Source organism: Labrus bergylta, chromosome 5 (genome assembly GCF_963930695.1).
Source record: "Labrus bergylta chromosome 5, fLabBer1.1, whole genome shotgun sequence".
Taxonomy (NCBI): domain Eukaryota; kingdom Metazoa; phylum Chordata; class Actinopteri; order Labriformes; family Labridae; genus Labrus; species Labrus bergylta.
The window spans coordinates 31757585-31783463 of NC_089199.1; the positions used below are offsets into that span (position 1 = coordinate 31757585).

The 25879-nt window shown below is 44.6% G+C and overlaps 2 protein-coding genes across 2 annotated transcripts; one reads left to right on the forward strand and one right to left on the reverse strand.

The window, feature by feature from the left end:
• Positions 1–4684: 4684 nt before the first annotated feature.
• Positions 4685–9242, reverse strand: LOC136179360 (E3 ubiquitin-protein ligase TRIM39-like). The gene is made up of 2 exons (XM_065955533.1): positions 8042–9242; positions 4685–7947 (listed from the first exon to the last, which is right to left on the reverse strand). The coding sequence occupies exons 1-2, from the start codon at positions 8405–8407 to the stop codon at positions 6544–6546; spliced, it is 1770 nt and encodes a 589-aa protein (XP_065811605.1). The 5' UTR covers positions 8408–9242; the 3' UTR covers positions 4685–6543.
• A 2525-nt stretch (positions 9243–11767) lies between these two features.
• On the forward strand, positions 11768–21457 carry gdf5 (growth differentiation factor 5). Its single transcript, XM_020653060.3, has 2 exons — positions 11768–13304; positions 19891–21457. The coding sequence occupies exons 1-2, from the start codon at positions 12413–12415 to the stop codon at positions 20883–20885; spliced, it is 1887 nt and encodes a 628-aa protein (XP_020508716.2). The 5' UTR covers positions 11768–12412; the 3' UTR covers positions 20886–21457.
• The last annotated feature ends 4422 nt before the right edge of the window (positions 21458–25879 follow it).

Sequence of the window (25879 nt, forward strand, 5' to 3'; positions counted from 1 at the left end):
TCCCATCTGACAGAACTCACTCTTGTTGCTGAATGTTGGTTGGAGGGTTGATTTTTGCCTTGGGCCCCAACAGACTCTAGACAGTGGTGATTCTAGAGTCTGTTGGGGCAAAATATTCACAGGGGGCTCCTCCAACCAGCGTTCATCACCATCATGTCCACATGACATTCTGCTCTGCTAGCTAAGTTAACTCGTCCTACCCGGTTGAGTTTTTATGGACCATGTGGTTGAGTAATTTTGGCATTTTCCCTACTTAGGGTGTGCAAGCCTGGGTCTGTTAAAGTTGCCAAAGTTGGCGGTCCTCTTCATTTTCCTCGGGTGACTTTCATTGACAAACTTAAATTTACACAGAGAGAATGCATGCAACACTAAACAGAGCAGCGAGATGGTAAGCTGGTAAATAGGGCCTCCTTAGGGAGGTTTCCTATACTGTCATTGCAAACTTTGCGTATTTGAGCCACTGCTGTGGTTAAGGCTCAGTCAGGCTTGTCAGCCTTGCCTGATGACAAGCAGCAACTTTGAGCATTGTGAGAGAACCATCACGTCTCTAAGAAGTTACATTTAAAAAAATGCTGTTCACAGTTTTGTGACGATGCATTTTCACAGCTAATCCACGGGAAGTTAATTTATTTTAAGGACAAGAAAAAAATCCCCAACTCATAAAGGAACAAATCGTTTAGAAAATATTGTATGATTTAATTTCTTTGGGTCCAAAACTGAGCAGGCTGCAAACACACCGTCGTGCCAAAGCTTTCACACACTAACCAACATCCTGATCCTGAACAAATCCCATTTCCTCCTGGATTGATTGAAGCCATGCTTAATAGCGTGGCACCTGGTGAATACACTGGATTACACACACACACAGACATGCACGTACACTCAGTCGTAACTCAGAGCAGATGAAATGGAGCTGAAGTCAGGGGAAACTGACAGAAAGCAACCAGGGACAATTAGTTTGGTCCTAAAGGGACGATTCCCCAAAACAAGCTGTAAACGAGCTGTAAACAAGGAAATGTGTTTGTGGTTTTCTTCTGTCGACTGTTGTTTGAAAATCACCTGAAGGTGGGTACGACCAGACCGGGTCAGACTGATAGGAAACACATGAGGAGCTTAACCTCGCACGTATTTATTTCACCCAAAGACAACGAAGGCTGAAGGAATTTTCTCATTATTATGATATCAAAGATTTGAAAAAGTTATTTCAGTTCATCAACCACTTAAGAGGCTATTTTCCCTCACCACGGTATTGGTTTAAGTCGACTCTACTCCCTAACTCCCGTCTTAATTTTTCGCTAACATAGTACCTGTTCGCTGTGGGTGTGGTTCTAGCCTCAGAACAACAATTAGCAAGATTGTATGCATTGTGTTTTGCTGCGTTCAGGTGCTCCTCAGATGGTCCAAGTTGTGGATGCTACAAAGAAACCGTGTGAATGTCACTATTACAAATTATATTTCAGCAAAAAAGTTGATGTGTAATGCGTGAATTAATAAAAATGTTAACATTAACAAAACATGTTTTGCCTCCATGTGATGACGATTCTGACGGCAAGTCAGGCACTTTATTTTGTTCTGAGTTGTTCCAACTTGAGCAGGCTTTCATGTCCATTTTACAACTCGTAAACTTGTTTTTCCGATGTGTCACCACTTGGATGCACCCCCTCTCCTGTTTGCATGGCTGACCTCAGTTTAGAAGTGTGTGCTGGTAAGCGCATCTTCCAGGCCCGATTTCCTCCACCTGTGCTGTTGCTGGTGAAACTTGATTTGTGCCCTGCAGCAATCAACCAATCAGAGGACAGCACCTGCTGTATTAGTCAAATGTTCTTAAGAGAACATGTTGTCTTCTGTTTTCTGTGAGTCCTTCTGTTTTACTTTATTGGTTTGAGCAGCACTCATTGGCTCTTTCCGTTCGCCTCCCCTTTTTGTTGTTGCAATAAATAACTTTAATTTACCAACACCATCTGGTTTTTATGTTACCCCCCATGAGCTGTTTTGTAACGTGTTTGTTTTTGTCTTCTATGTGACAGAAACAGGCTGGCTACTTCAGCCTGTAAACTTATAATTCAAATATTTTAGTATCATCATCAGTTTAGCTCCCTTTGAACCGAAGCCATGATGATACCAGAAAAAGGATCAGTTACCAGATACTATCCAAGGCTGTAGCCAATGGGAAAAGGGTCTGGTTCAAGCCATTTAAAAACCTCTTTGGATCATGAATGAATAATAAGTAATAAGTAAAAAATGTGCCAATGAGGAAAGCTAAACTTGCTTTTTGAGCGTCTTGAGATGAGACCTGCTGTACTTTTGCTCGCTCCGTTTATTTAGATAGAGGAGGTTCTTTGGTGGTTACAGGTATTTTTTATGTTCTAGCAATGCACACCTTTATTTTTTTGCTTTTTATATCTTGGGAAGAAGATGGTCCCGCACACTTGCTCAAATGCCACAAAAAGTTTTAATTGATCACAATGTTTTGACCAGCTGGTCTGTCTATCTTCTTCCTCATTCTGCTGATTTTGCACAGCCCTGCACATTCGTGATGTGCGTTTAACTACCTCCATTTTCTTTTGATATCTTCACAACAGGGCCCTAAGTCTCTAACTAGACTCTTCTCCTCTGTCGCCCCCTGGTGGTGTAACAAACTAACAAACTCCATGCCAGCTGCAGAGTCTCTTTGCGCCTTTAAGAAAAAGCTAAAGACCCACTCTTTATGAACACCTACAAACTTCATGATAGTGATGATGATGATGATGGTTTTGATGCTGATTAGAACTCTCAAGAACAGGCTGTTGATGATGTGCTCTGCCTCTGGTCACTTCCTGTCAGCACCTCTGGTCACTTCCTGTCAGCACCTTTACTCTGCCTCTGGTCACTTCCTGTCAGCACCTCTGGTCACTTCCTGTCTGCACCTTTACGCTGCCTCTGGTCACTTCCTGTCAGCACCTCTGGTCACTTCCTGTCAGCACCTTTACTCTGTCTCTGGTCACTTCCTGTCAGCACCTCTGGTCACTTCCTGTCTGCACCTTTACTCTGCCTCTGGTCACTTCCTGTCAGCACCTCTGGTCACTTCCTGTCTGCACCTTTACGCTGCTCTGGTCACTTCCTGTCAGCACCTCTGGTCACTTCCTGTCTGCACCTTTACGCTGCCTCTGGTCACTTCCTGTCAGCACCTCTGGTCACTTCCTGTCAGCACCTTTACTCTGTCTCTGGTCACTTCCTGTCAGCACCTTTACGCTGTCTCTGGTCACTTCCTGTCAGCACCTGTGCTCTGTCTCTGGTCACTTCCTGTCAGCACCTTTACTCTGTCTCTGGTCACTTCCTGTCAGCACCTTTACTCTGTCTCTGGTCACTTCCTGTCAGCACCTGTGCTCTGTCTCTGGTCACTTCCTGTCAGCACCTGTGCTCTGTCTCTGGTCACTTCCTGTCAGCACCTGTGCTCTGTCTCTGGTCACCTTTACTCTGCCTCTGGTCACTTCCTGTCAGCACCTTTACTCTGTCTCTGGTCACTTCCTGTCAGCACCTGTGCTCTGTCTCTGGTCACTTCCTGTCAGCACCTTTACTCTGTCTCTGGTCACTTCCTGTCAGCACCTTACGCTGTCTCTGGTCACTTCCTGTCAGCACCTGTGCTCTGTCTCTGGTCACTTCCTGTCAGCACCTGTGTGTCTGATCAGACTTAAAGCAGTTGTTTTCACTTCCTGACGTTGTTTCCTCCTCTCTAGATCCTCGCTTGTGTTCTTACTCTCTGATGAACGTCGCTTTGGATAAAAGCGTCTGCTAAGGTGCATGTGGCTCATATTAAGTGTAAGGAGATATTTTTGACCGCAAATCAGACCAACACACTTGTTTAGATTTGACTTTTTGCAGTGTGCAGACTTGTTTAAATTGCACTTTTCAATGGAAACCCACAGCTGGGATAAAACCTCTTTATGACACCTTTAAAACACAAAACTACTGATTGTGGTCGGACGAATCAAACAGAACTTAACGTTCCTGTCTGTCAGTGTTGCTACTGAAGGTCTTCTGCACAATAAAGACTCACACCCATTCAATTCAGCTCGTTTTAAAACTTTAATCACAGAGGAAGTGATACTTTAGTGGACTGTGTGACTAATATTTTTAAAAAATATTAAATAAAGCCCCATATATATCCCCACACATCTGCCCAGTTAAACTGAGAAGATTCTATATTTCCTGCCGTACAAACGAACCTCTTTCCTCCGAAGGTGCGATGTTTTATAAGACAGCAGCAGCACCAACACAACAAGTCTCCAAGCAGCGGCTCGCAGTTATGGAACCATGTTGGCATGGTAACAAATTGACTCTTTGCTTTATTGGTTTAACCTCCCAGCAGACAGTGTCTCGTTGTGTGGTTTTAGCAGTGTCACTCAGCCCTGTCTGTCCAAATATCACCGGTCCAGCCTACACACCCATCTGTCTCTCTCTCTCTCTCTCTCTCTCTCTCTCTCTCTCTCCTCTCTCTCTCTCTCTCTTTCTCTCTCTCTCTCTCTCTGTCTCTCTCTCTCTCTCTCTCTTTCTCTCTCTCTCTCTGTCTGTCTCTCTCTCTCTGTCTCTGTCTCTCTCTCTCTCTCTCTCTCTCTCTCTTTCTCTCTCTCTCTCTGTCTGTCTCTCTCTCTCTGTCTCTGTCTCTCTCTCTCTGTCTCTCTCTCTCTGTCTGTCTCTCTCTCTCTGTCTCTGTCTCTGTCTCTCTCTCTCTGTCTCTCTCTCTCTCTCTCTCTCTCTCTCTCTCTCTGTCTCTCTCTCTCTCTCTGTCTCTCTCTCTCTCTCTGTCTCTTTCTCTCTCTCTCTCTCTCTCTCTCTCTCTGTCTCTCTCTCTCTCTCTCTCTCTCTCTCTCTCTCTCTCTCTCTCTCTCTCTCTCTCTCTCTCTCTCTGAGTTATATTTGTCCTTTCATGGAAAAAGCACATTCAGACAAAGATGGGCAGAAAATATGGCTTCTAACCATTTATTACTGAAGTCTTCCCTGAATAAATGACAAAAAGTCCCTGGCCTCCTCCTCCTCCTCCTCCTCCTCCTCCTCCTCCTCCTCTTCTTCTTCTTCTTCTTCTTGTAGAAACTGCTCCTACATTTGCCTCTATGGGCGCCAGATAGCCTAGTGTTAATGTCGCATGCACCCTTGTACAGATGCAATAGTCCTCGTCCCAGCAGCCATGAGTTCAAATCCGACCTCTGCCCTGTGCCATGTCATCCTGCACTCTCTCCTCCCAACATTTCCTGTCTCTCTTCAGCTGTCCTCTCCAATGAAGGTATTTTTTTTTATTTTTTTTATTTTTTTTTTGTGCAGACAGGCTGCCCTTGAAATATTCCGAACTTGCATTTTGTGCGAGTTATTATCACAAGTTATCATCCACAAAAGATCACAACCCATATTCACAAACATTCAGAGAATCCTCCCAGAGAGCTCCTACCTTAGCTTAAAAAATACGAGCAATGACTTTTAGTTATGAATGATTTAGGAGAATTCTCTGAACAAGGAAGAGACAGAAACTTATGACATCTGTGTGTTAGACTAACTTTTAAAAGTGTAAAGCCTATAATATGTTTAAAATGCTCACTTGTGCAGCAGCTTCTTCACATACTGAGAGTTACACCAGCAGGCTTGTAGACAAACCCAACATGTATGTCTCACTTTGTACTGAAGAAAGTCAGAGATGTCTACATAAATAACGTCTGTCTGTTCTGCCCGACTATGAGTCAAAAAGATTCTTCTTCCTGCAGTTTTACATTTCTCCATTTTCTCCTCAGCTTGAGAAACTCTTCATCCTGTTTAAAGTCCTCCTCACGACTCCTCACAGTTTGACACCTTAGGAACTCTCTTAAGGGCTGAGACACTTTGTGAATAACTTATCATTACAAGGATCTAGTCTTTAACTTTGAGGGGAAATTCTTAGAAAATGTCCTGATTCTGAGAATTGTCTTAGCGACTCTTAGTACTTAGGCCCCTGATTTTTTACTTTAGTGACTTCAGAGGCTCCGTAAATGTGCTAACTTAGCTTAGAAAATACTAGCAAGGATTTTTAGTTAGGAGTGATTTAGGAACATTCTCTGAGCAAGGAAGAGACAGAAACTTTTATCTTAGTGAGGATTCTTTGAAAATGTCCTGATTCTGAGAATTGCCCTAGCGACTCTTCGTACTTAGGCCCCGGATTTTTTTTTACTTTTGTGACTTCAGAGGCTCCGTAAATGTGTGATATTATGATTTTAGTTCAAATGTGCAAACCTAATCTATTTATCTATATCTATAAATCAGAACAGACAAACTCGTGTACCCTCCTGGGGGGCCTGAACCACAGGTTGGGGAACCAATGGTTTATGTAAAGATACAAATATATTCACAGGTTAAAATAAAAAAAAAGAAGCCTTTGTTAAAGGAGTTGAAGCTGTAATCGTGGTTGTTGTAGTGCCACGTTGAGACCAGTGAGTGTTATGTGTAATTTTAGCTGATCCTTGACATAAAAGGACAGCAGGAGCTTATACAGTAAATGTTTCTTCTGAGATTAAAATATCACAAGTTCAATGTTCTCTGTCTCTAACAGTCGTTTTCCACAGTCACACGGACCCTCAGTGGAACTATCCTCAGTGGGAGTTCATCCACTGTGTTAATGTAGGGAAACAGCCTCTCAGTGAACGAGTCTTTGAACGTGTGAATGTGTGTGTTTGTATCCGGATCAGAGAAACACAGAGTTCCCCTGTCCCAGTCCAGATTCACTCTGATCCTCTCAAACTTCCTCCCCAGTAAGAGATCGGTGGCTGGAGCCGGAGGTGACCACGCCGAGTATTCCGCTTCATCGAACCATATCCCCCAGAGTCCAGACTGCAGGCGCCCCTTTCTCCTGACGGACTCTGCAGAAACACCCAGCGTCCAGACTTTACTGTTGCCAACCAGAACATCCCAGCTGTGAGTCCCTGAGTTAAAACCCTCAGAGCCCAGGACAGAGTTATAATTATCAATCCTCTCTGGATTGTCAGGAAGCTGCTTCTCCTCTCCGAGTCTGACGCTGGTCAGGTCATCAGACAGGATGAGTTCTGGATGAGCAGAGTTTGGATCCAGAATCACAGGAGTGTAAGAGACCATCTCCTTCATCTTGTTCCAGATGTTGAAGCTCAGGTTCCCCAAGTGTTTGACCTCGTCTATAAGAGCCCCAGAGAGCAGCTGAGGATCATCCAGCAGGGGGCGCTGCTGGACTCTTTGCACAGCAGCCTTGTAGTTATGTAAGAAGGAGATGTCTTTAACTCTGAGCTCCTCCTCTGTGGCATCGACCGTTTCTGAGAGAGCGTCTATCTCTCTACTCAGAGCCTCCATCCTGTCCTTCATCCTCTGACTCTTCTGCTCCTCCTCTTCCCTCAGCGCAGCCACCCTCGCCTCCTCTTCCTGTTTTAGAAACTGGTGAAGCTTCTGAAACTGCTTCCTAACCCTCCTCTCTGTGTGCCGGACCTGGACCTTAATGTGTTCTGCTGTTTGGTCACACTTCAGTTTTACTTTTCTGATAATCTGCAATTTTTCTTTCAAGGACTCCAGAAGTTTCCTCTTGTGTTGCCGTGCGACTTCATCAATGGGTCTGAATGTGTGGTTTGTGTGCGTGTCTGTATCCCTGCAGACGAGACACACCGGCTGCTGATGGTCCAGACAGAACAGTTTGAGTTTCTCAGAGTGTAAGGTGCAGAGATCCTCAGGAGGGTTCTTATCCTTCTCCAATATGAAGGCCTCACACAGGTTCTTCAACACCAGGCTTACAGGCGGGTGTTTACTTGGAGAAACTGTCTTACAAACCGGACACTCGCGCATTAGTTTCTCAGTCCACCAGCTCTGCAGACAGTCTTTGCAGAAGCTGTGGCTGCATGACAGAACGACTGGATCTCTGAAGATGTCGTGACAGATCGAGCAGCTCAGGTTCTCCTCTGATCTGAAAGCCATGTCATGCCCGAGAGGAAACTGAAAACACAGTGTAACATGTAAAGAACAGTCAGTCACGGCTCCTCTCCCACTTCTTTACTTTCACTTAACACCCTGTTTTTGTCAAACTCACCTTCAGTGTTTGCAGAATCAGCAGGTTGAAGCAGTAGTGTTGTGGTTTTGGAGTCTGCTCACTCAGCAGGAGTTCTTTGTTTGTTCTGGAGGTGAATCTGATCGCCTGTTTCTTAGTCGGTGTGTCTGTCTTTTTAAAAAAAAGAGGAATAAACTGTTTCCTGTTTTGTCTCAGATGAGTCAGGGGGGAGGTGGAGCTTTGCAGACCTCCTTTGCCCGTAGCTGTTCTACTGGTTCTAGAGGGGTGTGTCTCATACCATAGTAGTGATTCATCGCTAGATGTGCATGATAATGTGCAGCATGCAGGCTGTTTGCTTAGTTTATGTCTAAAGGTAGTTTCAAAGCATGTTGAATTTGGGGAACACATTTTACAGTAATTTGTATAATCCCAAGTTCCGGCGTTGACAAGAAAAGGCAATGCAGAAGTTTTTATTATGTTATTGAGCAGGCCCAATAACCAGAGCTACAGCCAGTCTATGACCTGCTGCTGGTGGCGGGCAGTTTGAGCACAAATTGACCGGCGTTGAGGGTCAAGATAATATTTTATGATTTTTATTTTTTTTTAAGGAGAAATATGTAACTCTGCCACCTAGTGTTTAAAATGGGTACTGCAGTCCAAATTCAAATAATTCCATAGAGTGGTTGCTCACTCAGGTCACCATGTGGTGGATTCTGAAGCTTCAGTGTTTATCCAGCTCTGCATGGGTCTGTAAACCTTTCTGTGTTCTAACCTCTCTCCATTTTTCAAAAGCATCTCCAATATTGATCCTAGTTTGAGCACGTTTCTGCTCGTGGAGCTTATTAGAAACATGCAGAGGCTTTTTAGGTCGGGTACAATCACTTCTATCTGAACCACTTCTCTTGACCGCTTCCATCGCTGCAACACCTGTTGACCTGATAACTGCTCTCATATCTGGCAAATCAAGGGGCGTCCAAAACGGTCGTGTTGGGCCAAACAAAAACAGACCATAATACGTTTCGACATTTGTAGTAACCTCTAATTTAAGCGTAAACCAACAGCTATGTTTTTTTTTCTAAAGGGCATTAAACGAGTGGTTCTGTGGCAATTAACTTAAATCAAAGTCAGGGAGAGTTGATGCTTTGACTTGTGGTCCTGCATGGCCCAATTATCTGCATATAACGTCAGTTTGGCACACTGAAATACATCTACAGACTGAAGTGCCTGAGAGAGAAAAACAACAGTGTCCTGTGTTAATGCAGCAGGCCCGGGTGTATCTGACTATTAAAGAAAACATAAAACTGTTAGTGAGCCTCGTCTCTGCTGCAGCTCACAGTCACAGTTACTCACATCCCTCTGCCGTTTAGTCAAATCGACTGGATCAGGTCGGCTTTATGTGTGATCCATGACAGCCTCATATTATCCAATCACTTCTGTTCATCCATCATACGCAGAGCTGTGCAGTAAAAGACTCCAAAAGAGAGGATAAAGAATGAGAGTTCAGAGAGCTGGAGCGCTAAGAGAAACACAGCTTGTGTTACAAACCACCAGAGACCCCCGTCGACTGCCAAGATCTCCAAATCTGAGCCCAAACCTTCTGGGCTGGTAATTATTTCTAGAGCTTGGTCTGAACTAAATTTATGACGCTAAGCTTTGTAGCATGGTAAATAAAACCTACATAGAGTTAGAGAAACAAATAAAGGTCCCCTGGTCTTTGGTGTTTTAGCAAAGGAATTAAAAAGTGGAGAATGTAAAAGTAGACGTCCACAGACAGGACTGAGCTCTTTTCTTCTGACGGTGTGTTGATGAAACCTTAAAGGGATACTTCACCCATTTGCATTAATCTTTGTATCATTAGAAACCTGGTAGTATTTTTGAATGGTCGTGCATCCCGCCCTCATTCTCCCCTGAGATGGGAAATCTTTGTATTTCTAAGTCTGAAAAGGAGCTTCCAGTGTTAGCGGATTTATATATATGCTCCTTGCCTTAGTCCTGGGATTATACAACTTTTAACACTCTCACCTGTCACTGACTCCCTCAATCATTTCATACACACTACACTAAAGCCGTTTTCACATCTGCACATTTCAAGGGGGAGTGACTCCAAAGTAGCGGACGGAGCAACAGAGTCCGCTATAATGAGAATATTTGTCTTTATATATCAATGCTACGTGTTGTTCAACAGAATCACAATGTCAACAACAGAGCAGAGAACAACATACTGGAGAACAGGAAACATAATGCAGCAGCTTCACTACTTGCACAGAGATTGTAGCGGCCCAGACAATATACAAACGTCACCCTCTCCTCCCATTGGCTTGAGCTGGATTCTCCGGAGAATATCCTGCTGCGTTCTCATATCAGGAGTTTTCTGCACATGTGAAAGCGCTGTAAGTTAAACTGTCACTCATTACATTCTAGATGCTTATTTTTATATTTATCGTTCACTTTTGTCCTCTTATCTCAGCTCTGTCACTTTAACTTAAATCTGCCACTTATTGTGTCTCAGTGTCTGTAGAGTCTTTAGTGTACAGTTTGGATCTTAAAGAGGTCATATTATGCACTTTTTGGGGTTCATAAATTTAATCTATGTATCTACTAAAGTATGTTCACAATAGCTAAAGTACTGCCGCTCCATGCACCGGCTCTCTTCTGACTCTCTCTCTAAGGCTCTGAAGTGTCCACGTTCAGAGTCCCCACGTGTGCCAAGTCTGATCTGATTGGTCGGCCTGTTGGCTCTGCCGTAATTGGTCAGTCACTCAGCACGGTTCTCAGAAATGTCCCGCCCCTTTTACCATATTGGGAATGCAGCCACTTTGGCTCCGAGGGGAGCAAAAACATTAGCACCTTAGCACTGCTGTGCTAACGTAGGCTACGGCATATCGTGGGCGTGCTACAGAAGTTAATGGGCGTGCAACATGAGCTGCTGGGCCACAACGAGCCAATGGGCTTAGATCAGTGATCTCACACTGACAAGACGTCACACTGGCAAAAAAAATTCGAGGGGGGCTAGAACCGAGCGTTACATGCGGCTAATGCTACAGCTAACAGGAGGACGTAGGAGAAGCTGCGTTTCCGCAGACTTTGAATTTTTTCACATAGATGTTCCTAAACATGCACAGGACACTTTGAAAACACACTAAAGAGCAGATAAAACCAGAAAAAGCAGAATATGACCCCTTTAATTCTTGCATAGCTTATTCAATACTTGCTAGTTAATAGTTGTAAATACCTTGTGCCTTTACCTTTATTTTAATTTTATTCCAATCTATGCTTATTTTGTGTGTAGTCATATGCACGCTCTTCTTGTCTGTTACCGCTGCAACCCTTGAATGTCCCCACTGGGGATCAATAAAGGATGATCTCAGCTTCAGACCGAAATGACAGCGTCATCACGGGGAGAACTGAGTGAATTAAAAAAGTATGGATGCATGTCCTCTTCGGGCCTCCGTACATTTTACTCCAGACCCCAAGTATTGTAAAATATGTGGATAGAGCAACTCCATTGTGAGAGTTTTTCTTCAGTAAAAGATCTGAATGCTTCTTCAATGACTTGTGTGTGACTCCCCTGACATCATCTGACCCTCTCAGCTTGTTGTGTGGAGAAAGTGGAACCTTAGAAAAAATGCTCGCTTTAAATGACATAATGCAAAGTTTGGGAGGTGGGGGGGTGTTTGTGTCATTTTGTGTTACAGCTCGTGCGAGTCATTGGTGGAAAAGAGGGGAGGAAGATTTGAGAATATTGCTGTTAAATGACTTTGGACAGCATGACATCACGGCGTAATTAAAACGACTTTCAGGAATTCCGTGTCCAATTCCTGCGCTCAGGTTTGTTGGGAGGATTTTTTTTCGAGCACCTGCAGGTTGGTGTGTGAGTGAAATATTTTCCCTGGACGGATTTCAAACTTTGAAGGGAAAGAGAAAAAAAAAACCGGAGGCAGCGGCATTACGCCATTCTTGCCTCTGTTGGAAAAAAAAAGTGGGATTTAAAGAAGTTTCTTACAAGATATCCAGCAGAATCGTGCCGTGGAGTGTTTGAAGCAAGAGCACTTTTTTTCTCAGCCTTATTTCTCGGATTTTCTGCACTTCTACCACGGGCAGGATCTCTGCAGCACTATGGTGCTTACAGATGACGGATGGGAGAATATAGGTTTGCAGGATTTGTTTCTTCAACTTGTTAAACTCACTTGTAGTCCACATCTTTGCTTTTACAACCTCGCATGTGCCTGCAGCGAGAGAGGCACTTTTGATTTATTTCATTCCCTTCAGAGCAAAGAACAAACTCAGAGGATGAGAGACTCGGACCGAACAGGACTTCTCCCTCTTCTGATTTTAATCCAACGGATCAATTCATTTTGAACGGACTGATGTTTAATACAATGACGGCCTGGATAAAGACTCAAGGACATTAGGATGAAAGTTGTGAAGCGTCTGTCCCTCCTGCTGAGCTGCTGGACTCTCATTTACCTGCATCCCGTCCTCGGTTCACTCAGCCGGACCAGACCGAGCGAGCACCACCAGCATCGGCTTGGAGAGGCAGTGGAGCGGGTAGCAGGCGCCGGGGAAGGGGAGCAGAGCCGCCGGGTGAGCACCGGGGGAACAGCAACCGCTGGAAGGCAAGTGGTGACGCCTCCTGGGACTTGGAAACCTGCACCGGTGAGTCTAGCGAGGATTACGCGGATCCGCGCAGGTCCACCGTTAATAAAGGGCGAAACGGCTGTTATTAAAACGAAACTTGCAGCCAAGGAATCTGCGTCCTCATCCTCGTTACAGCGCGGCGGATCAGTGTCGTTGAATCGTGCACAGCAGCAGCAGCAGCATCAGCAACAACAACGAGACAGACCAGTGAGCTTAGGGCGCAAAGAGGCTGTGCGCTCCTGGCCGCCCGCCGGGGATGCTCCCGTTAAAGCGCACGCTCCCGCGGCTTTCAGCGCGCATGCAGCTGGGAAAGCAGTCGGGATCGCGGCTGCTGGTGGTGGTAGGGGTGGCCTGCCAGGGAAACAATTTGGGAAAGTTGCCCCAAGAGTGAGCGCCGTTTCTCCGGTACGCACCGCGCCACCTCAGAGAGCTCCCGGGGCGCAGGCACAGCAGCAACAGAGCGCGGGTGTGGTGACGCAGAGGGGAGCCGGCTTCAAACCCCCGAAAACAAACAACCGGGAAACGCATCCCAAACAGCCGCTGGTCACCCCCCACGACTACATGCTGTCGCTGTACTGGTCTCTCTCCACCGGGGATCTGAACAGCAGCGCGCTGCATGAAGCGGGTCTGGCCAACACCATCACAAGCTTCGTGGATAAAGGGCAAGGTAAACACAACCCGCTGACTAACCTCTTTCTCTCTTTTCAGACATGTTACTCATGCTGTTGAACATTGGTCACACAAGATCCTCAAAGGTTTACAGTAATTTCCCTTTTCCTGAGGAGGACACAACAAAGACTAATTGATGGATCTTCATCGCTTTTGTTTAGTTAGAATAAAAAAAAAGGTTGGTCCATGTCTGAGGGAGGACTTTTGAAATTTGATGGTTGTCAAAATGATCAATAGGCCTACCAAGGAGAGCACAGTATACGGTACTGTGGGGAAACGGTGCCAACATATTTGTGCAATTCAGACAGTGTGAAGGTGCTATTATGAAAACCCTGTTTGGCAGTAACACACTTAAATTGAGAGTGTTTTTTCTTTTACCTGGGTTTGAAATCCATCCATAGATTATTAGATGAGCGGCGGTGCTTATAAACCATATTTGAGTCAGAAAATGTCAGACTTAAAACTGAGCCGAGGAATCAGAGGCTGAGTGGATGAGTATGAACTGATGTGGAGATGATGGATGTCTGATGTGTGACTGAGCGCACTGGAGGTCAGGCACTCTGCTGTCTGCAGGTTTCCGGAGGAGGGGCGGTTCTGGAAACAGGGCTGTAAATTGTCTAAATGTAGACATGCCTGTTAGAGGAGTTCATGAGGTAAGAGGAGTTAGAGCATCTGGAGGAGAGTCAGGAAGGTCAGCTGCTCCTGCACACACACACACACACACACACACACACACACACACACACACACACACACACACACACACACACGCGCGCGCAGAGGGGATGATGGGAAAAGAGATGACTCTGTTACACATAAATGTGCTGGAACTGACTTCAAAGCTGCAGCGAGGCTGAGTGAGCTATCACATATCTTAATGTCACTAAACGCTGTGTGTTAAAGGGGGAGTTCCACTTTTTGGGGAAACATGCTCATTGGCTATCTTCCGCGATTTAGATAAAGCTTTGATACCTGCTGGATCTAACAACTGTTAGCTTAGCTTAGCATAAAGAATAGAAGGTGGAGAGAGAGGTAGCTGGGCTCTGTCTAAAGGCGTCAAACACCACCTTGTAAAAACTCTAAAAACTCATTATTTATTGAGTATTTCGTTCTTGTCATTCCTGCCAAACCGGAGTATATAAACTTGTAGTTGTGGTTTTATGAAGGGACTTGACCTGATAATTTATGCATACATTATACAACATTTTTAACTAGTGACCTCAAGAGGTTCAGTACGGAAGCCCAAAGTGGACAAGCATCAATACAGTTTATTTAACTCGGTTTATTTCGGTTGTTTTCATCAAGCTCTTAGATCCCCTGCCCGACTCGGCCCCCAGCCCGACGCCAGCCGGGTTTTTGAGGTCTTTTTTTTTTTCTTCTAAAGAAGACGTTGGAGTCTCTGTAATAATCCGGGGGCTCGTTGCTGCAGACTCAGTTATTGCTCAAACTGTAGAAGTGTTCCATTAAAGTTGTCAAAACGGCAGATATTTTTCAATACTGCGCATTTTAAATTTATCATATTTTTTTATGTGTTTTTTTAATTATATATCCAAAAGTACCAAAGCTTTAAAAAAAAACAATGACATTTTAATCAAAAGCTGCCACGAGCAAGAGAGAGAGAGAGCAGCGAGGGCGTTTTCAGGTTCACATGTCCGCATATAATGAGGTTCCTCAAGTCCTTTTGGTGTTAAAGTTACATTTATGTTTCTTAAGAATAGAGCAGAGAACAGAGAGGTGTCCCTGTCGAAACATGAACAAACACAAGTGTTGCCAATGTATTTGTTAATTTAGGCAGTTGGAATAAGTTTGCTTCCAGTTCTGGAAACTTAAAAGAAGAACAGACGAGTATTCTAATTTTGTTGCTGTGGTTCTAAACAAGTATCAAAATCATTTGATTTTCACTTACATCATAGTGAAGTTTAAATTCTGTTACCGTGACAACGCTTGTTCCATAAAAGTCTAAGAAGACATGTTTTCTCAATTGCTCTACAACGTTGAGACTTTTTTTTTTCTTTTACACATTTTTTCATTAATTTGCACAAAGAATTTAAAGTCACAGTTTGTGAACTCCACCACCAGGGGGCTCTCAATCAAAACAATAAACAAAAGATGACGTCGAGGCTGACGGGGAATCATTGGAGTGATTCTATCTGCTACTCCACCCCCCAATGAAAACGACCTCCGAGGTTGACCGTAGTCATGACGACCGGGCGAAACTGACCTGAGGAGGAGGAGAACATGTTTACAGACGAGTATCCGAGTATCATTTACATGATGTTTTTATCACAGCAGCACAAACAGCAACAGTACGGCAGCTTTCAGGAGCAGCTCAAGCTTCCTTATGCAGTGGCCTTTGATGTAATGTCCGGTGTTTCCACGGCAACGATAAACGTATCATGGCGGTTACAACTTAAAATTAGGGATTTCTCTGTCTTTGATAACTGTCGGAAATATTTTATGTAATGTAAGTACTGAACAAAAAATAAATAAAACATAGGTTTCGTCCATTTTTAGTTAATTTAGATACATGTTGGTGTAAAATTTAACGTTTTGTACCTTTAAGCACTCGGGTCATTCTCGATCCACTTCATCCTTCTTTGAATGGGAGCGAGGCATCGGGAAGAAGCGATGTCGCCAGCTTGTTATGCTCCACCTTGGATGAATCAGACTTTGAATAAGACGTTTTAATGACAGTCGTTTGCTTGTTTGCTTGTGTTTCCATCACTGTCAAACAAACCTAATCAAACAGCACCCACTGCCAGAGATTTTTGATTACAAATCACGTTTTTCAGAGTCTTTGAGTTTAGGGCAAATGTCTGCGCTCATGCTATCTGTGTGTGCTGTTTAATCTGGGTTCCTTAAGTGTGTGTGTGTGTGTGTGTGTGTGTGTTTGAACCATCTGGTCAGTCATTGGCGGCCATGCTGCTCTCAGTGATATACGGCCTCAGGAGGGTAAATAAACACTCCTCACAGCCACAAGTCGGGTGGCCCCCCTGTGTAATGTTATCTTTAGGGTGTAAAACTGTTTGAAACAATGTTTAAATGAGCAGAGTTTAATATTTCTAGCTCTGCTAAAGGTTTACATTTCAGGCACTTAATGTACTTTTAATTTGGGCTTTATTTGTTTAGGGTGTCCTCAGCAAATCGCTGCTGACCTCGTCCACATGTGGAGGGGCAGAGCCGAGGTGTAACTGATGGCCTGACACCGCTCTTCCCACACACTTGTTCACATTCATTTTCACTTTTTTTCTGCTTCTGTTTTCTTGTCTTTCTCCCCCCTCACTCAATTACAACATGCTGTTCAGATGTCAGATAATTACATCTCACCAAACCCTTTAACATAGCACTCTTCTAAAGGATCAATCAGTGAGCTGTGTAGAGAGTGAGATGATAAAGGTATCTTACTCTCTGATCATTAAGGAAACATGCTATGTTGAAGTGCTGGCTTCTCTGACAACAATGCAGCAGCCAGTATGTCCTCCTTCTAACTTTAGATTCTGCTCCTGAATGCTCTGGATTTGTTTGGACCAGAGAAGGTAGGCGCTTTTAAGACATCCCCCCACACGGCCGTTTTGGACGCCCCTCGGTTTGTCAGATATGAGAGCAGTTATCAGGTCAACAGGTGTTGCTGTGATGGAAGCGGTCAAGAGAAGTGGTTCAGATAGAAGTGATTGTACCCGACCTAAAAAGCCTCTGCATGTTTCTAATAAGCTCCACGAGCAGAAACGTGCTCAAACTAGGATCAATATTGGAGATGCTTTTGAAAAATGGAGAGAGGTTAGAACACAGAAAGGTTTACAGACCCATGCAGAGCTGGATAAACACTGAAGCTTCAGAGTCCACCACATGGTGACCTGTGTGAGCATCCACTATAGAGAGGAGGAGGGGGGGGAGGCAGCTCTCTACAATGTTTTGAATTTGGACTGCAGTACCCATTTTAAACACTGTCAGAGTGTCAGACTTACATATTGCTCTTTTTAATAAATCTGTAAAATATTATCTTGACCTTCAATGCCGGTCAATTTGTGCTCAAACCTCGACCAGCAGGTCAAAGACTGGCTGTAGCTCTGGTTATTGGGCCTCCTCTTTCTTAAACTACCAGGATGTAAACAAGCACTGTGTACTGTGTGAGACCGATGAAGCTGGCTAAACACTGAAGCTTCAGTGTCTCACTGTCTGTCAGCTGTCTCACCCAAAATCAAGCCTGGAAACTGCAGAGACAGGCTGCAGTGTTTAAGCAGCAGGCCAACGTTACCCTGATGTTTAAGACTCCAGAGCTGTCTCATGAACAAGCATCTCATTTTGGGTGGAGAAGTAGCTCAGACTTCCTCTCTTTCAGAATAAGGTTTTTGATCCAAACCAGTCTGGCTAAAAGAGCAATCATTCCACTTTAAGGACACTGCTGGCAGTGATAGAAATCGGGAGGTCATCAAAAAAGGATGCCTCGTCATGTTAGTCACCTGATGGACCTGTCAGCAGCCTGTGGTACTCTGCAAGTACACATCTCCATTAATTAGAGCGCATCATTTACCAGCAGGTAGGCTAATCATCATTCTACAGAAACATGACTGCTGTCAGTGATAGAAAGCTTAAAGGTGCACTGTGTAGATTTGGTAGTGAAATTTGAAAGTTGGAGAAGTGAAACAATTCTATGCTATATTTTCTGAACCGAATACCCAAACTTTATTCAAAGGAAAAAATGGGACCCTGGATGCTGTTTGGAGCTAAAAAGCTACCAGGAGAGTTACGCTTTCACTGTTGTGGCCCCCCACCATAACTTGTCGTGTAGCATTTTATCTTCAAACAGAGTTCAGGGGAGCACATTTTCCTCTGAGGACGGTTTGTGTGAATAGTTATGAACATATACCACATATCTGTGCACTTCTCCAACTTTCAGTTTTCTCTACCAAAACTACATAGTGCACCTTTAATGTCATTAATGAAGGAGGCCAAATCCTCAGTATTCACTCGATGGACCCGTCAGCAACATCCTTTAAAGCAAGCCTCCTCTGCTACAGAACAACTGTACAAGTGTTCGAGTCCCTCCTGATGGAGCACAAATAGCACAATTGGTGGAAGAAATATTCGAAATTTGGGTCGCTAGTTTCATGGAGGAGTTGGTGGTCCATGGTCGCCTCTGTACTTTTTGTACCATCTCGTACCGTGTCAAACCTGTGACATTAAAAAAACCTCAATTTGATTTGATGCAAACTCATGCAGCAGTGTCACAGCTTTCAGAGGACGTCCCATTATCACGTTCAATAATTTTCCAAAGTATGAGAGCAGCAGAGGGCCAAACTATCAGTCCCCTTTTAGAACAACCTGCTCTAACTCCGTAGACCCCCCCCCCCCCCCCCCCCCCCAAACATTCAATCTTTAAAGCACTTTTATCCTCAATGTTGTTGTACGCTTATTAAAACAAATTCTTCTCAGTATGAGCTTTTTAAGAGCTTCCTGAGAGGAACGCCAGGATTTGTTTTTGTGTGTGTGTGTTGTGTGTGTGTGTGTGTGTGTGTGTGTGTGTGTGTGTGTTGTTGACAGTTTGTTTCCTCCAAAGCTGAGAGCTGCAGGTCCAAAGTAACGGGTCTGTTTACAGTCTGATGTGGTCTCTCTGTCTGGTTCTAATGTACTTTTCAATGCATGCTAAAGTCCTGGATACAAGGGGGGAGGAATAACGTGAGAAGAAGTGAACAGAGGGGAGAGATCTGCTGCTGTGTGTGTGTGTGTGTGTGTGTGTGTGTGTGTGTGTGTGTGTGTGTGTGTGTGTGTGTGTGTGTGTGTGTGAGTGTGTGTGTGTGTGTGTGTGAGTGTGTGTGTGTGTACTTTAGTGGATTTCATTGCTGGATTTCATTTAGACACGGAGGTTCACTGGTTTCCTTCACTGACAACAAAAGAAAACATTACACACCACACCATTCAGTTCATTCCTCCTGATGTTCCTGTGTGTGTGTGTGTGTGTGTGTGTGTGTGTGTGTGTGTGTGTGTGTGTGTGTTAGCATCTGCCTGCAGGAGCAATATTAGCTCGCTGGAAGGATGTGTGTAAATATTTGTCTTATCTCAGTCCTGATCCTCATTCTGTCTACGGTATGTGTTTACACAAAGGATGCGACTGATATTTTATCTGCATCAGCAATCCTAAAAAGTTTGTTTTATACCTTCATTGAGTCATTTAAGAAAACTTTAGGAGGTTAAAATGTCAGAAAACAAAGAATGTCACTTCCCAAATGCTGCTTTCAAAGGTCAAAGAGTTAAAAATCCAAAGATGTTATCGAGACATCTGAGATTCTGGAGACGGCAAATATTTGTTTTCTTTGCATCCAGAGAATGCAGATTATTAGATTTAAAAAAACTAGCAATTCACTTTCTGTTGAACTTGTTTATCATTCAGTCTTCAGGTGTGTTTCTAAACGTCTGCTCGGTTTGTCTGTTTGTCTACCTGCATGTTTGTACCTATCTAGATTTGATCTGTCTGTTTCTTGGAACAGGTTGTAGTTGTCTGTTTCTGTGTGTATGAATTTGCCTTTTTCTCAGCTTTGACTCATATTTTCTCGTCTCTGCTTTTGTGTCTGTGTCCTCCCTCGCAGACGAGCGTGGGCCCCAGCTGAGACGGCAGAGGTATCACTTCAATGTCAGCTCTCTGGAACGAGACGGGCTCCTGGGGGCTGAATTACGCATCCTGAGGAAGCGCCTGTCTGACCCCCGGAGAGCCTTCTTTGGATCTGCAGCCGCTGATGGAGGAGGAGGAGGAGGAGGGGGAGGGGGTGGTGGAGGCTCGTCCCCGTGCCTGAAGCTGTACACCTGCGCTTCAGGTAAACAACCGGCTGCTCTGCTGCAGACCAAAACCGTGGAGGATCTGCACGGCGGAGGCGGATTTGGCAGCAAATGGGAAGTGTTTGACATATGGAAAGTCTTTAAGGGCTTTAAAATCCAGCAGAACCAGCTCGCTCAGCAGCTGTGCTTTGAACTGGAGGCCCAGGAGCACAGAGGTGGCCGCCCCGTGGACCTGCGCGCTCTCGGGTTTGCTCGACCCGGGAGGAGCAACAAGGAAAAGGCCTTCTTCCTGGCGTTCGGCAAAAGCAAGAAGCGGGATCTTTTCTACAACGAGATTAAAGCGAGGTCAGGCCATGACAACAAAACTGTCTATGAATACCTGTTCACTCAGCGACGGATGCGGCGAGCGCCCGCCGCGAGGGGGGCTAAAAAAACCCTGCAGCCGCTGCCGCCATCCCTCCCCCAGCACCAGGTGGTGAAGATGCAGACGAGGCCGCGGTGTAACCGACGGCGACTCCACGTGAACTTTAAGGAGATGGGCTGGGACGACTGGATCATCGCACCGCTGGAGTACGAGGCCTTCCACTGCGACGGCGCCTGCGACTTCCCCATCCGCTCGCACCTCGAGCCCACCAACCACGCCATCATCCAGACCCTGATGAACTCCATGGACCCGGAGTCGACGCCGCCGACTTGCTGCGTGCCGACGCGGCTCAGCCCGATCAGCATCCTCTACATCGACTCGGCCAACAACGTCGTCTACAAGCAGTACGAGGACATGGTGGTGGAGTCGTGCGGCTGCAGGTAGCGAAGAAAGACAGACGGAAAGACCCGGTCTGCACTTTCCTTTTCATTAAGGTCAGACCTAAAAGACTGAACAGACTGTGACTGAACTCCCAACTATGCAGCAGACATCGCTCTTCACACTCAAGTGGACTATCAGACTGCATACCAAAGACTCTGTTAAGACTAAACAGAGGAAAAGAAACTCCTGGAGGTGATGCTGTTCATCATCCCATCACTTAAACTTCTGTGTAATGTGGTGACGAGAAGCCAAACATCCAGATATCAGAGACTGATTTTTACTCTTTTGTTGTCGTTTTTCAGATTTGTATCTCCCGATTGTTGTAAAAAGTTATAAAACGTGGTGATTTATACTCTAAAATGCCCTTTTTCCAGCACTTATCTGCCATTGTGCCCATCGAGATGTCAAATGAAGAATTGTTTGTTGGCCACGCTCAAGAGTTTTTTGTTTTGAAGCATGTAAAGAATTTCTGATGTATAAATAACAGGCCAAGTGATGAAGTGCTGATCTGACATGCTCCAAAATGTGGGAAAGTTGCATAAACTGCTCTTCAATAAAAAAAAATGTCTGGTTGACTGAGCTCCAAAACTCCCATCAGTCTGAAGCTCTCTGCCCCCTCACAGGCTCTGTAGACTAAACTATCAAAGGAATTCATGATATTCACAGATGCCAAATTGTGATTTCACCAGAGAATTTCTCGATTTGGTTTGCAGTGTGTCTGCGGTCAGCGTAACAAAACCGCTGCAAACACATCAAAATGAGTATTTAAAAGAAACGTCCCTCTCAGTTCTGCTTGTAATCATTGCATCAAATAATCTGGATTCACATCTTTTAATTATTCTTTAAAATGTTGTGACGACTTTGAACCAAACCACACAAGGTTTCACCGTCACAGAACATTTTCTAAGATCGTTCCAAGCTTCATTCATCTCCATCCTTTGGTGTCAGGTGGTCATAAAACTTGGGTCTGATCCTGCTAAAGTCACTTTTCTTCTTGTCTTGATCTTCCACTAAAATCAAACCTGTTAGATTTATCAGTCCCAGTCTAAGGTTAACACATTGTAATGTTCAATGACCTTAACATCAGCAGAACTCAGTACCATGTGCTCACTCCAGCACAGAAGAAGGAAGACAACGGGGCTGATGGTAAACATGGAGGTGAAAGCTGCTACTCTGCCTGTCGCAACAGGCTGACATTGACTGACATACACACTGACAAATCAGTGTTGTTAGCGTGGTGTCTTTTGGTTGGTTAAAACTGAAACAAGGACTGTTCAACACCGGGATTTTTTGGTGATTTATAGATGTTTTTTGGGACTCTGGACATGGATGATCCCGGTTAAATCAGGACATATGGTCACCCTTTGTTGGCTTGATGGCAAAGAGCTCTGGTGAACTACTGAAAGTCTGGAAGCAACCGGCCCGCTAGCTTGTAATGCTAACCCAGCATGATCACAGTTACAGCCAATAACTATAATAATAAGCCCCGTTTCCACCAACAGTCCTGTTTGGTTCAGTACAGTTCGGTACGGTAAAACCTGAACTTACTTACTTGTGTTTCCACAGCCAACCGTACCCTTACTTTGGGAAAGGGAGTGTGAGCCAGATTGAGATAGTCGCGTCAGCTAGCCCAACACTGTGCAGTCTGCTATTAATTAAGTTCAACAAAGAATAAGAACGTTACTCAGTACACAAGAGGGACCCTTTAGGGTCGGATTAGTACCCTTGACACCCCAACGGAATGGTACCAAACAAGTTTTTGGTATCATTCCCAATTTTTGATGGTGGAAATGCATACCCAACCGAACTGAACCGGACCGCTTGGTGGAAACGAGGCTGATGGCTATTATTAAACTTAACTTATAAACACAGATGACGGTCGCAGTTGGACTCCCAGCCTTTGCCCTTTTGTGCGTGTCTACTCCTTTCTCTCCTACCCCACATTGTCCGCATCTCTTTAACTGTCCCTCCTAATAAAGGCAAAAATGCCAAAAAGAAAGAGCGATCTTTGGGCTAGCTTAGGGACAAGGCGTCTCACTTCAGGCATCGTATACATTCCCCTCTGCAGACCTCATCTGTCAGTATGATTCAGATTAAATATACGACCCTAAATACAGTCACAAAGTCAGCAGAGTCTTTTTAAATCCCATCACCACTCGGCTAAAGTCAATGCCATCAGACAGACTCTCAGGGTCTGTTGTGGACCCCCAACCCGGGGGTTAAGAGCTCCTGCCTCAGCCTATTTCCGATCTGTAAAAGGAGGGCCAGCTTTAAGGAAAACCCCTGACAGTCAGTAAATCTGCACAGAGATTTACGGCTTTGTTGTTGCTACGTTACACATAAACCAGCAGCAACACTCCTCTGTCTGTGCTCCATGCCGTCTGCAGCGGGCGCACCTGTCTGCCTGCCCCTCGGAAAGCTCCTCAACCATTGGACGAAGCCATCTGCGCCGAGCGAATGGCTTGTTTCTCTTGGAGACGGAGTGATGTAAGCATTTCCTTTAATCAAAGCTGAGGCATGCCAGTGGTCTTACCCCCTCTTTTCAAAAACCTGAACTGACAAGGAGAAGGTGGGGAGAGGCTGAGCAGGACCGGCGCTGAGAAACACTTGAAAGAATTTAGCCGCTAGTTTGCGGCTCCAAAACCAGATATGTCGGATTTAAAAAGTACAAACTGCAGACTGTTGGGAGGAAATTCATGCAGCTGTAAGCATCTGGATGGATGTAATAAGAAAGGCTTTGACGATAAGAGTTTGGGAATAATACTGATTTAATCACAGAGCAGCTAATTTGGGATTAGGACGAAGTTACAGGATGTCAATTCTTAACAATGAAAGTTCAACATTTAGAATTTGAAATCAGTGAGACCCTGACTTTCAGAATGGATCACTCACACACTCATGTTTGGGCTTGTATGTCTTTATTTAGAGAAGAGAGAGAGAGTGGGAATGGCTTGCAGGAAAGGAGCCCAGGCTTGGAGGACTTTAGCCTCGGTACATGGGGCGCAGACAATGACCACTATAGACTACCGGTGACCCCCAGATCTGATCCCTCTGAACACCCCTCACACCACATGAAAATCTGACAAGATGATCTTTACAACCAGCATAAAAAGGATTACAAGCATTTATTTATCAGTAATGCCCATCCCTAGTGGCGTTAGAGTTTTCTAAACAAGGAGGAGGACCATCCAATCGTTCCTAAAGGTCGCTGGGAGTCAGCTAATATTGGACTCGTGCTCTTATGGGTCTTCTAACAGCCTCTGACTGTTGAATAAGATCAAGACACTCTGCGGTTCTTGTTTTTATGAGGAGGAAACTACATCTCCGTCATGTCAGTCAGAGCGTTCTGTTTTCTGGTGGTTGCTGTACTCATGTGGATCGGCTTTCTTCAGATTTACCTGCAAATATTATCTTCAAAGAAACATGGTAGAAAGCACATTGATTTGCTTGACTGTTTGATAGCGTGGAGAGCTTAGCTAATCATCCGTGCCATCTTCGCCACATGACCCAGGAGTCCCCTCTTTTCCCCTTCCATTTTTCAGAACCTTCTCGATCCTAAAATGGTTTTTACATTTGCTGTTAGTGAGGTTTTTCCCATTTGATAACATGATGATGGAGAATGTCTTCACCTCTTTGTTAAAGTGGGATTGAAAGCTGCGATCTGGATCTGTAAATGTCTGATAAAAAAAAAACCTTACATGACTTTTGAATCCTTCTGCTGCTGCAGCCGTTTCACTTCTAGAGGTGGAAATGTCAGATTGGTATTTTTTGTTTATCGTGGCTTTGAATAAAATGAGAAATGTGTTTGTTCATCGGCAGTGATTTATAGAGTCTGTGATTTGTGTGTCGGTTAACAATCAGCTCATTCTTTTCAGACGCAGGAAGGAACCCAGTCACTCAGACCTGACAACCCTAAGTTTAGCTGCGTGCCACAAATGCCAGTTACAGATAAGAGGAGTTCACCCTGTTGTTTTTCCCAGCCTGAGACCCACTTTTTAAAAAATCCAAGGCTGAGGCCTGGTATGTGAAACTCTGTGAACACGATGCTAGATTTAGATAAAAATATCCCATGACAGATAAGAGATGTACCAATCTTTTAATAGTCCTCATGTAGAACTTTCTTGTGATAGCACACAGGATGCAAGGCTTCTTCTGCGCCTAATAATCCTCAAAAAAAGACACAATCTGCTTGACTTAACTCCCACAAAGGGTTAAATGCATCCTTAAATACGTTGTATAGAAAGAAGTGTTGTAGTGAAGACCACACTAACCGAGACCAAGACATACCAGAGACCAGAGTTCTCTGAGACCGAGACAAGACCAAGACCAAGACATTTAGGGATCCAGACCGAGTCGAGACCTAGACTGAGTCAGGGCAAGACAAAGAAAAGACCAAGACCATAAATATTACAGAAAAATCATCTTCTTGTGTTCAGGGGGCGTGTCACTCACTAAGACCGTTACACCGGGAAGGTTGCAGCCGTAACCGGAAAATAAAACGCTAATTATGAATGAATATAAGTTATTTGTTGTTTTAGAAAGGAACGTTTTCCTTCTAAACACAGTGATGACGTTGAAAAATCAGTGGTGGTCTCGGCCGGTCTTGATTTCAAATCTGGAGCCCGCTCGGTCTGAGACAAGACCGAGTAAAACTGGTTTTGATTCCGAAACGAGACCTTAAAACTTGTTGCTAACAGCGATGAACAATCAAACTGAATAATTTTCCTTGTGCTGAGAGTTGGTGGTAACTGCGCCGCAGTATAACAGGTTTCACACGTTAACTTTAACCAGTGATCATGACAACAATTCCACCTCTGTGTACTGTGTAGTGAAAGCTGCAACCACAGTTAGCATTTCCAGCTAGCAGCACAGGACGGAGAACTGATGCTAGGTCGTCTCTAAAGTCACGCTGGTACCAATCTTTTGAACCAATCACACGCCTCCCTGTCTCCCTGCTTGTTCTCTACCACTCAGGACCAACTGCGCTCGTGCATGTA

Excerpts from the sequence above, each read along its gene's own strand:
- LOC136179360 (XM_065955533.1), bottom strand. The coding sequence starts at position 8,407 with ATGTGTTCCCCAAATTCAACATGCTTTGAAACTACCTTTAGACATAAA. Across the intron at positions 7,948-8,041 it reads TGATTCTGCAAACACTGAAG|TTTCCTCTCGGGCATGACAT; the intron begins GTGAGTTTGACA and ends CTGTGTTTTCAG.
- gdf5 (XM_020653060.3), top strand. The coding sequence starts at position 12,413 with ATGAAAGTTGTGAAGCGTCTGTCCCTCCTGCTGAGCTGCTGGACTCTC. Across the intron at positions 13,305-19,890 it reads CTTCGTGGATAAAGGGCAAG|ACGAGCGTGGGCCCCAGCTG; the intron begins GTAAACACAACC and ends CCTCCCTCGCAG.